The sequence below is a fragment of the Leptonychotes weddellii genome, chromosome 8 (assembly GCF_054177405.1).
Source record: "Leptonychotes weddellii isolate Sample4059 chromosome 8, ASM5417740v2, whole genome shotgun sequence".
In the NCBI taxonomy this organism is placed as follows: domain Eukaryota; kingdom Metazoa; phylum Chordata; class Mammalia; order Carnivora; family Phocidae; genus Leptonychotes; species Leptonychotes weddellii.
This window is the reverse complement of record NC_138376.1, coordinates 22543242-22556046: the sequence shown is the minus strand read 5'-3', so window position 1 is coordinate 22556046 and position 12805 is coordinate 22543242. Positions and strand designations below refer to the sequence as shown.

Genomic DNA, 12805 nt, shown 5'->3' with positions numbered 1-12805 from the left:
CTGTGACAGATTTACTTCACAGAAGTGTGGAAATTACTTTACATGAAACATCTTACTCAGGTGCTTGGTTCAAGACCCTGATTTTTTTCCCCTCAAATTCCATAAGAGGGATGGTTCCTCTCTAATTTGAGGTGTTTCCTAACAATGATATCTCCACACCAAACCTGCACTTCCAGTATAAAATCTGTCCTTCACGCCCATTATTTATTCACATGGTCAAAAAATAGTTCACCAAAAATAGATGTCCATGCTAAGTCTTAACCAAACAGCTCCTCATATTCCCTCTGGAGCTGGACACATCAGATCATTCTCTTCTGGAATTCTCCCCAATTCCCACACCTCTCTCCTGTCCTTTCCTCCCCATCCCTCCCATAGCCCACTTAAGCATTAGCTACCTCACTTGCAACAAGTCATGGGCTCCACTTCACATGCTTCTAACAGTCACACCACCACCTAAACTCACCAACCACTCGCCACTGGTTATTTTCCAAAGCTACCTCTCCAAACTAACTCTAGCAAGAAAAATGGCCACACCAGCCATGCTTTCTCATTAACTCCCAAAATAGTTTTTTCTCCTTTCCAGGCCTTCGGTCTGCTCTTTTCCCAGATTCCAAAAATAGCTCCCTATTCTCTCATTATTCAAATTCCTCTTCTTTTTTAAAAGGCCAACCCTGAAGTGATCCTGTCAGTCAAATAATCAAGTTCTGGATAATCTTTCCCTTCTATGAGCATATGGCAACTTACAGAATCTAGAGTACCACACATTGGACAACTAACTAAATCACCTTTACGCTCAAGTCTCATTTTCTAAGTCTTCTGTAGCTAGACTATTGATGGATGTAGACCTTGTCTTTTCCTTTTTGTATACCCCACATGCTGTACACAATGGTTGACTCAGAAACTTTTGAGAGGATCGGTACTCTGCCACAGGGCAGAGCTTGGACAGTGAGAGGCCCAAGAGTCCCAGATGGAAGGGATGAACCTTTTCCTTACTGCCTGAAGGGTTGGAGGAAGGGAGGGAGGCCCCTCAAACAGCAAGCACCATCTAAAATGCATTAAGACTGCAAGTTAGAGCCATCGGTATTAGTGGGGAAGAGTGGATACCGAACGCTGCTAGCAAACAGACAAAAAGCAAATAAAAACGGAGAACAGTCCCATTTCCACGAAATCTCCAAACAGCTAAGCGGCAACAACTCCTTTATTTCTTCCCCTTGTAAAGGGAGATTCAAGTTGAGTGGCAATTCTTTCCTGCCCCCAAGTCCCCAACTAGACAAGTGACTGCAGGCACCAAACCCTGGGCTGAGTAATAGCACAGGCCTCAGAACCTGCCTCCAGCACTGCACTGCAACAGCTGTTTGTGTCGGTAAGTCAACATTAAATCCACCAGAAACGAGCAGCACCACTCAGAGACCAGGAGACCAGCTGGGCCTGAAACTTTCAGGTGGACCAGAGGCAGCAGGGTTCTTAATGATAAAAGCATCTCGAGACAACTGGCCACTTAAACTTGGCTGGATGGAGCTTACACAGTGAAGGTCACCTCTGTATACGGAGGGACGTCAACGATAAGGCCAGCTTAGTTATCTGAAGAAAACTGAAACAAGACTGGTCTTTCAGAGAAAAGGAACCGATCAAAGTGGTACCCTGGTCACATCAAGATCATGCTCCGCCTTCCTGTGCCTAAGTAGCTGCTGGGTCAGCTGCAGACCAGAGGAAGGTGTCCAAGTGGAGAAAGGGAGACAACAGGGGACTTGTAGGCCACGCAAGCTTGTCGTTCAGGAGACTTCCAGAAGGAAAACTCACTCTCGGGGTCTGTTGACCATGACTTCGCCCAGGGCCTCCAACACTTCCCGTTTATAGTCCTCGAAGTCACCATCGATCTGGCTAACACTCTGCTCCTCCACCACCCACAGCTGGCAGTTGGTTTCTGTGATGAGTCGGGCATCGTGGCTGACGACAATCACAGCTTTGAAAAAAGATGAGAGAATGGAGGGCAGGGAGGGAGGCGGCAGAGGGGAATCAGAACCTGAAAGAAGGGAGCTCTGGCGAAGGGACACTACAGCCTGGTCCCCAAGGAAAGGAAGAGGGCGCACCCTGAGCCAACTTACCACCCTTGTATTCATTGATGGCTTCCCCGAGAGCATCAATAGACTCGATGTCCAAGTTATTGGTGGGTTCGTCCTACGGAGGAGACATTCCGTGACCAAGCATTACAATTCCTTTCATTACTGTCACATTTAGCCTCCCCCCGCAGTCCACCTCACTCACCAAGATGAGGACATCAGGCTCCCGACAAGCCAGCTCAGCAAACACAACTCGGGCTTTCTGCCCACCTGTAGCAAAGGAAAGAGGAGGACCATCACACTTCACTGCCTTATGTTTCTGAAGATAAGCTGAATGTGTGTATGCAGAGATTCCCCAAGTCGTAGCCCCTCTTCTCTTCTGACTCGAAGTATAGTCTGGAAGTGTGAAAATTAAGGAGGACGACACCTTCCCTAGCCCCCTACAGTGGTACCAGAGAGTTTGCAGATCTGGATGGTGTGGGCGTGACTCTCAAGGCCAAAGCGGCCCAGGCACTTCCGGGCATCCTGGTAGGGCAGGTTGAAGCCCCGCTGCAGATACTCAGTGGGCGTCTCCTCCATGCGCAGCTGCTCTGCATACTGCTGGTTGAAGAAGCCAATTTTCTGCCCAAGAGAGGGAGGTGGTCTGTGAAAATCATACTTCCTCTCTCAGACTCTTTATTCCTTAATTTCCAAAGCCAACTTACCAGCCGGTGGTTCTTTCTCATTTCTCCACGAGTCTGCAAGGAAAAAGTATGTGGGAAGATAAGGAAAAGGGGAGAGGTGCTGCTGCTCCATATCCCAACTTTTCTGAAGGGGAGACAGATACCGGAATCGGTAGTCCATGCAGGAAAGGGAACCCGGATGTTCTCCCTAATGTGACAATGGCACACCCGAGAAAGGAGAAGAGCACAGAGCCGAAGGGCAGTGAAAGGAGAATAAAGAGGGGAGACAAAAAGCACAGATTCAGAACCAGGAGGGGACTGACCACAACCAAAGAACACCCCCTTCCCACCCAGGAAGACCCACCAATGGCATCTTTTTCAGCCTCAGATAGGGGTTAAGAGACAGTTTGTGAGAGGATCTAAAAACACCGTGTGGTGTGTGAAGAAAAGGGCCCTTCTCAACACTTTCCTGGAGGAAGTAAAGAGGGCTACAACCAATCTAAAGCACAGTATGGCAGTGTGTTATAAAAGTCCTAAAAGCAATTCTAAGGAGGATATCCTAAAAAAACACTACATTCATGAACACATACGGTAAGAATATTTACTATACAACTGACCTTCAGTGAAAAAACAGAAATGATCGAAGTGACTGACATCAAATAAATCATAGTAGACCCACAAAAGACACAGATAACTACTGGCATGGAAAAATGCTTAATGTATATTACCTGAAAGAACTAGCTATAAAACAATTCATCTGAGAGCCCATTTTTGTTAAAAAAAAATTATATGCACGTTTGCAGAGAAAAAAGAAAAAGCAATCCATCAAAATTAACACCAGTGATCTCTAGAGTTTTCTCTGACTTAATGCAATTTCTAAGCATTCTATAATGGACTTGCATTTCTCGTATAACCAAAACACACGGTACCCCCAGTCCAGCTCCTCTTCTCCTGGCTCTCCCCTCCGACGCTGATCTACAGTGTTCTCCTCTATAGCACCTCTCAGGACAATGAGTCCTCGATGGTGAGTTCCGTATTAAAATCTCCAGCACAGAAGGGGGCTCCCTGCTTCTAGCATCTGGTGAACAGCGCCTTTTCAAACTTGTCCCGCTCTCCTGTCCTGGCTCCAGGACTTACTGGTGTCAGCTTGCCCGTCAGCAGCAGGAGCAGGGTGCTCTTCCCCACGCCGTTAGGGCCCACGATGCAGACTGCAAGGAGGAAGACAGGTAGTTAAAGAGGTCCCCAGAAACTGTCCCTGCAGTCCAGCTCCCCATCCCCAAGCACTCGACACCAACTCACTCCTTGAGTCCATGTCAATGCCAAAATCCAGATTCTTGAAGAGTGGTTTCTGCCCCTCATAACCAAACGTCACACCTGAGAACCAGGAAAAGAAGTGATTCACTTTCTGTTCAGGGTCCCCCTGAAGGTCCTGTCCTGGCCTTGAAGAGGAATGGATCCCATGCTGGGTGGAGGACGTGGGGTGCACATGCTTGCGCCCTGTGCTGCCGGACTCTGCAGCCGCTCACCGTGCAGACCCAGCACAGGAGGGCTGAGCGGCGGGGGGTTAGGGAAAGTGAAGCGCACAGTGTAGTCCTTGGGGCGCTTCAGGAGCTCCGGAGCCTCTTGTGATTCCTCATCCTGGTTTTTCCTCCGGCATTTCTGCTGCTTTCGAGTCAGGGCTTCCTTTGTTTGCTTTTCCTGGAAAGGAAGGGAAAAAGGAGAAATCCGCACCCTTCACAGCAGTCCCTGAAATGAAGGGTGGTGTCCCAGAGGCCCCCCTTTCTCCGTACTGAGAGAAGAGCCCCCCCAGGCCAGGAAGATCCCCAGGTGCTCACCGCCTGCTTGGTGGACTTGCCACCTGCCTTTAGCTCCTTCAGCTTTTTCTCCTGCTTCTCATACTGCTTCAGCAGTTCTTTCTGCTTCTGCTGATACATCTTCTTGAAGGTCACTACGGCAGAAAAGGAGGATGAGCATCAACCATTGTCTTTCTCCCGAGCAGAGGGACAACCGGGACCAGTAAGGACAGAGGGGGGCATCACTGTCTAGACTCTGAAGACTTAGCTTATCACTACATCCCTATGCGGCCTTCCTCTGAGGCCCTTTCTTGAGGCCTCATCTCTTTCCTTCTCCTACAAATGATCCTACTTACTGTAATTGCCCCGATAGTAATGGAGCCGCTGGGCATCAAGATGGATAATATCGGTGCAGACATCATCCAGGAAGCCCTGGTCATGGGAGACGATGAGCAATGTCTTCCGCCAGCCCTGAAGGTAGCTGGGTTTTGGAAAAGAGTGTGGACATGTCACAATGGTCAGGTTAGGGTTAAGTCAGGGGAAGTAGACAGACAACGAAAAAAGGGAGGAAAAGAGGAAGTGCTAGACTGTAAGGACAGAGTGTGAACAGCTAGAGGAGACAAGGATAGAATGGGAACCAATGATACAAAGACTGTAATCGAGGGTGACGCACTTATTGAGCCAGATGACAGCATTGAGGTCCAGGTGGTTAGTGGGCTCATCCAACATCAGCAGTGTGGGCTCCATGAACAGCGCCCTAGAGGGTGGGGTGGCAGAATGTAGGATTAGGGTAGGAAGGTCTTTGCTCAGAAAATCCCACAGAACACTCCTTCCCCATCTCTCCTCAGAGAAGCTCCTGTGCAGGAGATGTCATTGAAAATGTACTACCAGGTAGGGAGGAAAGATCTTGAGTCTGATAATGCAGACGATATAGGAGGAAGTAGAAAGCCTTAAAACTCCCTCCTGGCCTTAGAACGGGAAGAAGGGAAAGCCCCCCGGCAGATGGAGGCTGGAAGGGGGAGAGTGGTGATGTGGGTGGCCCACCTGGCCAGGGAGACACGCATGCGCCAACCCCCCGAGAACTTCTGTGTGGGCCGATTCTGCATTTCAGGGTCGAAGCCCAGACCAGCCAGGATCCGCCGGGCTTTGGCCTCTGCAGCTGCTGCCCCGGTCGCCCGCAATTCCTCATACACCTGGAGGAGGGAGAAGAGGACACATGTCTGAAGGTTCCAGAAACCCCCAAGACTTAGCCCATGTCCCCTGCGCCATCTCCTCTACCTTCTCTAGCCTCTCAGCAGCTGTGTCGTCTCCCTGCTCCAGCTGCCCCTGGAGCCGTCGCTCCTCTTCCAGCAGCTTCAGTCGCTTGGTGTCGGCTCGAAGAACAGCCTGCACGGCTGGCGTCTCATCTGCTACCACCTCTGGGGGGCAAGGGGAGAACAGACAGGTCACCCAGAGAGCCAAGACTCCCATTCCTTCTTTCCTTCCGCTCTATTTCTGGTTTGCCTGACCTTGCCCAACACTTTGTACTTGTTCCAAATAAAATATTCTCTAGTCTCTCCTCTCCTTAGCATCCATCTCCCTGTCCCCAATCTCCCCCAGAACACTTGCCCCACCATAACCACAATTTCTTCTATTCTTGGTTGACTCTTCTCCCCCAACTGCCCACCCCTCAGACCCGCTTCACCTCCCCCACAAGCCCCTGTCCCACCACAGGCCTCACCCTGCTCACACAGCAGCACGTCGATGTTGGGAGGGATGCTCAAGGCCCGGTTGGCGATATGCTTGAGGAGAGTGGTCTTGCCCTTGCTGGGGAATGAGAACTACTGGGACCAAGCCACCCCTGAAAAATTTATTATTTTCCTTCCAGCCCCTTCCCCTGTACAGCTCCAGCCCCTCTCCTCACCCATTGGGCCCCACTAGCCCGTAGCGGCGGCCAGCTACGATGTACAGGTCTGCGTTGACAAATAACTCCTTGCCGTGGGCCGAGATACTGAACTTTTCCAGCTGTCGTCATCAGGGAAACAGTGGCAGAGGGAAGGAGTAAGTATATGAGAGCCCCCCCTCTCACACAGCAGCTGCAACTTTCTCCCTGCTGAGAAGCCTCTGACAGACAGCTCCAGCACGGCCCTCTCCTCACCACACTGGTCTCCTTCCTGTCCACTGCTTTGGACAGCAGTCTCCCAGATTCTTTTTTTTTTTTTTTTTTTAGATTTTATTTATTTATTTGAGAGAGAGAATGAGACAGAGCATGAGAGGGGGGAGGGTCAGAGGGAGAAGCAGACTCCCCGCCGAGCAGGGAGCCCGATGCGGGACTCGATCCCGGGACTCCAGGATCATGACCTGAGCCAAAGGCAGTCGCTTAACCAACTGAGCCACCCAGGCGCCCAGTCTCCCAGATTCTAAGCCAGTCTAGCCCATCCCACCCTACTTAGCCCCCAAGGGCGGACCCCTCTACTTCTGTTGATTTTCTTTTTTTTTTTTTTTAAAGATTTTATTTATTTATTTTTTAGAAAGCGAGCGAGAGAGAAACAGCATGAGAGGGGAGAGGGTCAGAGGGAGAAGCAGGCTCCCCGCCGAGCCGGAAGCCCGATGTGGGACTCGATCCCAGGACCTTGGGATCATGACCTGAGCCGAAGGCAGACGCTTAACCATCTGAGCCACCCAGGCGCCCTTCTGTTGATTTTCTTATTTTCTCGCTGAAGGTGGCAGAACTCAAGGTATGGAACACACCTCCCAGCTTTCTTCCAGTGGACTAAGCCACTCATACCTTACTTCCTCGGCTGCCATGGCCACTCAGGGAAAGGTGGCACTTCCCTGAGCAAAATGGTTGGGCGGGAGCCCCCTCAGACCTTACCTTAATGTCAGATGCATTTTCTAACATGGCTTGGCGGGAGGACATCTCTGCTTGGGACACGGAGAAATCATTTTCAGCAGCATTGGCTGCTTTTAATGAAGCCACCTGGCGCTCGTACTCCATCTGAGAAGGAAGGAAAATCACTTATGAGGCCACTGTCTGCCAGTTATCCGTCACAACACAGCCACATGTCATCAGCCACCAAAAAAAAAAAAGCTAACAGGATACACTTCTTTCCTTACTCCGACTGTTTTTCTTGCAGTAACCCCCGAAGCTCTCTTTTCTTGCCCTCCCAATTCAGAGATCCCCTATTTGAAAACATATGTTTTTAAAGATTTTAAGTAATCTCTATGCCCAAGGCGGGGCTTGAAGTTACAACCCCAAGATCAAGAGTCGCATGCTCTAACAACTGAGCCAGCCAGGTGCACTACCCACCCCCACTGAAATATTAAAAAAACCAAATGCTCCTAACTTCGACCAAGGTCTTACCTGTTTCTTCAGCTTTTTCTTCTCCTTTTTGCTAAGGTGAGCATAAGGATCATCAGCCTTAGACTCCCCTTCCTCTTCTTCCTCTTCTTCTTCCTCTGAACCCTGTGAGAACCACGGCGTGATAAAAAAACAAGAGACTCCTTCTAGAACTCAGATTTCATGTCATTCACCCAGTCCCACAGCTTGTTCCTTCTCCACCCCGAGTCCTGAAATATCTTGCTGGGTGCTCTCGCTCTCATACACACCCCTGGGCTCCCTCGAGTCCTTCAGCCACTTCTGCCACCAGGAATTATATAAGACAAGTGGTATGAACATGCATGTATAAAATATTAACAATTCTACATACCTACAAATTTAACTACCCATACCACTGGGAGGGAGGGGAATAAATGAAACAGGTTCCTTTCTTCATGTATCAAATGAATTTCTGTGGCTTACATGCTAACATGCAAAGAAAAGGTCCAGGAACCCTAACATACAGCACTGAGTGATCTACGTGAATTCAGAATCAGAAAGTGCTAGAGGTGCAGGGACCTCAGAAATCACTAGATCACACAGACAACTGAGCCCCCTGAGGTGCAAAGGTCACACAGCTGGTGAATGGCAGAGCCAGAACCCAGATCATCTGAGGCTAACACCAGGGTCCTTTCCTCTCTGAATCAAGAGCTGAATGGGGCATGGGCCAAAGCTTACCTGATGCCTATTTTTATATGGCCCAAAAGCTAAGAATGGTTTTACATTTTCAAAGAGTCGTTTTAAAAAAAAGAATATGCATCAGAGATGATATGTGGTCCACAAAGCCAGAAATATTTACTATGTAGCCCTTTACAGATGCTTGTCAACTCCTGTAGTAGTAAAAACACCCCCAGGTTCTCCTCCCCTCCCCAAAACAAGGGCCACAGAGTGCTAGTCCCTCAGCCCATCTTTTCCCAACACCAAAATACACACCTGCTCTGCTTTCTTGGCCTTCTCCTTCCCTTGTCTGGGTGGCTCCTTTTCTTTTGTTATTTCTTCTTCTTCATCTTCCTCCTCTTCATTGTCCAGAGCAGCAAATTTATTGTGAGGCTAACAGGGAAGACAGCAGGTCTGATGAAATGTCCTAATTCCTGAGAGCCAGCAGGGGACCCTCCTCCTGCCAATACTCCCTCACCTTGGCCTTCCCCTTTGACTTCTCTTCCTTTCCCTTTCTGCCCTTCAGCCCAGGCTGTTGTTCCTCAGATACAGCCTGGAGAACACACACAGACAGAAAATTAATTTACTACCTTGTTGTTTACTAAGCATTTTTTTTTTAAAGATTTTATTTATTTATTTGACAGAGAGAGAGAGAGAGAGAGCACAAGTAGGCAGAGAGGCAGGCAGAAGGAGAGGGAGAAGCAGGCTCCCCGCTAAGCAGGGAGCCCGACGCGGGGCTCGATCCCAGGACCCTGGGATCATGACCTGAGCTGAAGGCAGCCGCTTAACTGACTGAGCCACCCAGGCGCCCCTTTACTAAGCATTTCTAAGGAATCTAGAACTGGGAATTAACTATACCAAGTGCTGCTGAAGACAAAACGAGATCTAGGAAAACCCTAGCTTCCGGCTTGAGATGAAACAGTGAAGAGCTAATTAGATGATGTTAGCAAAGCTGAGGGACCGTGAAATCAGGAAAACAAGCAATGTGGGTGGGGTGGCACTAGCACTGGAGGGCTTCGAGAGGGCAAATCTTGAGAGGAGATAATGGTTGTTGAGCTTGGAAAAGGCATTCGAAGGAAAAGGGAAGACACAGCATAAAGAACAAAGAAAGGCTTCAGGGTGTCTGGCTGGCTCAGTTGGTAGAGCATGTGATTCTTGACTTTGGGGTTTTGGATGTAATTGGATATAAAAATTACTTAAAACAAACAAACAAAAACCTCCAAAAAATGCTTCAAAAGACATAGAAATGAATGCTGAGGTATGAACAGGCTGATCTAAAACAAACACATGGAAGAATCCCAAGTAACCCTGCAGAAGGGTCCAAGTGGAAGAGCAAAGACTTGAGATCCTTTGTTTCAGATTTTGAGTCTGAAGGCCACAGAATCATTGCAGACTTCTGAGTGATGAGAATAGATATTAAAAAGCTAATTTGATAGTGTCAGGAAGACAGACCTAGAACTTGTTAGTTAGTTTGTACGTATGTATGAATTAATTAATTAATTAGCAGGGTTCATGCCCAGTATGGAGCCCAAAGCAGGGCTTAAACTCGCGGGGCTTGAACCCACGACCCTGACACCAAGACCTGAGCTGAGATCAAGAGCTGGATGCTTACCCAACTGAACCACCCAGACGCCCCTACAAGAACTGGTTTAAAAGCAGGAAAAGGGGGGCCTGGCTGGCTCAGTCAGTGGAACATCTGACTCTTGATCTCAGGGTTGTGAGTTCAAGCCCCACTTGGGTGTAGAGATTACTTAAAAATAAATCTTAAAAAAAATAAAAATTTAAATAAATAAACGCAGGGAAAAAAGCAAAGCAATTACCACACCACAGCCAGAAGGCGCTACGTGGGGTGGGAGTGACCAGCAGAGCTGCCACTTTCACCTTATTGATCCGATTCTTCTCCAGCTTGGCAGGCTTAGGAGGATGTTTTTCTTCTTCCTCTTCACCCTCACTCTGATCCTGAATCAGGGCTGCAAAAACATTACCAGCCTAGAGAATGAAAGGGCCAGAGAAGTCAGTGGGATGGTCAAGGTTGCCCCCTTGGGGTCCCTGTTTACAACACATATGGCTTACCTTAGTTTTCTTCCCTCCTCGGGGTACGGGGGCAGGGACTGAAATGATAAGGGGAGACAATGAGGTAGGAAATGATTATAATGTCTGGTTCTTCAGTCTAATCCAACTCAAAGAACAAGGAATGAGGCACTTTACTATTCATGATTCAGGGATTCTGGGAACCCATTTCCCCTCAGGTCATTTATTTACCCTCATCCTCCTCATCACTGGCTGGCGCAGAGAGCTTCTTAAGACGCTCCATGAGCTCTTTCTCTTCTCCATCATCATCCACATCCTTCTTTCGCCGGCCTTTTCGGGTGTCTCGTTTCTTTTTTTGCTGCTGAAAGGAAAACAGAGTAAGACAATGAAGCCCAGTCCCCTGCTGCATCTCTGCCCGAGAGAGTTCCCCATGAGCTCAGGGAACCAACGTGGGCTAGGCAGGGGCTGGTGGATGGACCCCCTAACACTTGAACCTGCTGTTGCTGTTGCTCCTTCTCCTTGAGCACTTTCTCTTCTTCCCCAGCCTGTTTGTCTTCTACAGCTAGCTCCTCAAAGAACTGCAAAGGAATTAAGATACAGGTAAATGTGTCTCTGAGGCCAACCAAGCCCTTCTCTGCCACACACAGGCCCATTGACCCTCCAGTCCACTCTCACCTTCCTTCCTCTCTTGACAAGATCTTTCCTCCTCCCTTGAACCCCCCACCTCCTTCACATGCCCATATTTTTTTTTTTTAAGATTTTATTTATTTGAGAGAGCAAAAGTGAGAGAGATCACAGAGGGAGAGGGAGAAGCAGACTCGCCGCTGAGCAGGGAGCCCGATGCAGAACTCGATCCCAGGACCCTGAGATCATGACCTGAGCTGAAGGCAGATGCTTAACCAACTGAGCCACCCAGGTATCCCACATGGTCATATTTTGATTGGAAACACCCATGGTCGTTTCTCACCCACAACCCTCATTTCCTCACCGTTTTTTTGGTCTTTTTGTCCTTCTTCCCCTTCTTCACCACTTTGTCTAGAAGGTTAAGCAGACATTGTGAATGCTTATCTACAAATTCCAAAGCAGCATGACCTTCCCTGCAAAGCTCTCAGTGGCTCCACCCTATTTTACTATTTTCTATCATTCCCTAGGCATCTGCACTGTCCCACAAAAGACAATGGTGCCTTGGTGGCAGTGGAAGGGAGAAGAAGAATTCATACGGTAAAGACAGAGGTGGGAAGTAAGCAGCCACAATATTCAGAGATGACTCCTATGTTTTTTGTTTTTTAAAGATATTATTTATTTTATTTTATTATTTTATTTATTTTTAAGTAATCTCTATACCCACCATGGGGCTCAAGCCCACAACCCCGAGATCAAGAGTCCTACACTCCACTGACCAGGTGCCCCAATGACTCCTATATTTTTAGCTTGGCAAAATTAGTTGCACTAGTGGTACCATTTATTAACTCAGAATATACTGGAAGGGAAGGTCCCCTCTCCCCACCCCTGCCGCCCATGAGGGGAAAAGTAGGACAAAAATATTATAAATTCAGTTTCCCGTATCATTTGTGAAACGCACAGGATCATGTAAACAGAGCTCTCTGGTAAGTAAACGAGTATCTGGGTCTATGGGCCACCTTCTCTGCTCACATCACATTCTAGCACAAATCACACTGCGTTTTATTTAACTGTTTGTACATCAGTCTTTCATCCCAGAGAACAACCTGACAGACTGTCTGGCTTGGGTTCCCATGGACGAAAGTGGGATGTCCTATATAAAACCTGACTGAACCAATTCCAGCCCCCGCGTTCTATCCAACCCTGTTTCCCTGAAGGCAACTCCCTCTACTACTCTGCCTAACTTCCTCTCTCCCTGCCCCCATCAGACAGGGACGCAACCAGGAGCCTCAAAACTTCTCTTCCTGTCCAGGTCTACCCACCATCATATTCCCCTCCAAACAATCCCATCCATCCACTGGTATCCAGTTCTATCCAGGAGCACTCCTGTAACCATTTAGCTAGAAAGAAAGAGAAAGAGAGAGAGAGAGAAAGAAAGAAAGAAGGAAAGAAAGGCTTTCTACTACCTACCACATTAAGTTTTTTTTTTTTTTTAAAGATTTTATTTATTTATTTGACAGAGAGAGAGATAGCGAGAGCAGGAACACAGCAGGGGGAGTGGGAGAGGGAGAAGCAGGCTTCCCGCAGAGCAGGGAGCCCGATGCGGGGCTCGATCCCAGGACC

The 12805-nt window shown here is 48.4% G+C and overlaps 1 protein-coding gene across 4 annotated transcripts in view; it reads right to left on the bottom strand.

The window, feature by feature from the left end:
- Positions 1 to 1180: 1180 nt before the first annotated feature.
- ABCF1 (ATP binding cassette subfamily F member 1) overlaps positions 1181 to 12805 on the bottom strand; it is a 15992-nt gene continuing 4367 nt past the window's right edge. Inside the window, exons 2-25 of one of the 4 annotated variants that reach the window (XM_031029324.2) lie at positions 11550 to 11596; positions 11056 to 11139; positions 10793 to 10922; positions 10604 to 10641; positions 10412 to 10519; positions 9009 to 9083; positions 8807 to 8923; positions 7859 to 7960; positions 7370 to 7492; positions 6419 to 6519; positions 6236 to 6321; positions 5794 to 5933; positions 5560 to 5708; positions 5189 to 5272; positions 4872 to 4996; positions 4558 to 4670; positions 4249 to 4420; positions 4022 to 4096; positions 3860 to 3930; positions 2765 to 2797; positions 2513 to 2681; positions 2266 to 2330; positions 2106 to 2178; positions 1181 to 1963 (exon numbers count right to left, since the gene is read on the bottom strand). In XM_031029324.2, the coding sequence (XP_030885184.1) occupies positions 1797 to 1963; positions 2106 to 2178; positions 2266 to 2330; positions 2513 to 2681; positions 2765 to 2797; positions 3860 to 3930; positions 4022 to 4096; positions 4249 to 4420; positions 4558 to 4670; positions 4872 to 4996; positions 5189 to 5272; positions 5560 to 5708; positions 5794 to 5933; positions 6236 to 6321; positions 6419 to 6519; positions 7370 to 7492; positions 7859 to 7960; positions 8807 to 8923; positions 9009 to 9083; positions 10412 to 10519; positions 10604 to 10641; positions 10793 to 10922; positions 11056 to 11139; positions 11550 to 11596 (2447 nt within the window). In that variant the 3' untranslated portion in view covers positions 1181 to 1796. The remainder of the gene's footprint in view (positions 1964 to 2105; positions 2179 to 2265; positions 2331 to 2512; positions 2682 to 2764; positions 2798 to 3859; positions 3931 to 4021; positions 4097 to 4248; positions 4421 to 4557; positions 4671 to 4871; positions 4997 to 5188; positions 5273 to 5559; positions 5709 to 5793; positions 5934 to 6235; positions 6322 to 6418; positions 6520 to 7369; positions 7493 to 7858; positions 7961 to 8806; positions 8924 to 9008; positions 9084 to 10411; positions 10520 to 10603; positions 10642 to 10792; positions 10923 to 11055; positions 11140 to 11549; positions 11597 to 12805) is intronic. The other 3 variants (XM_031029325.2, XM_031029326.2, XM_081827796.1) reach the window with 3 other exon arrangements.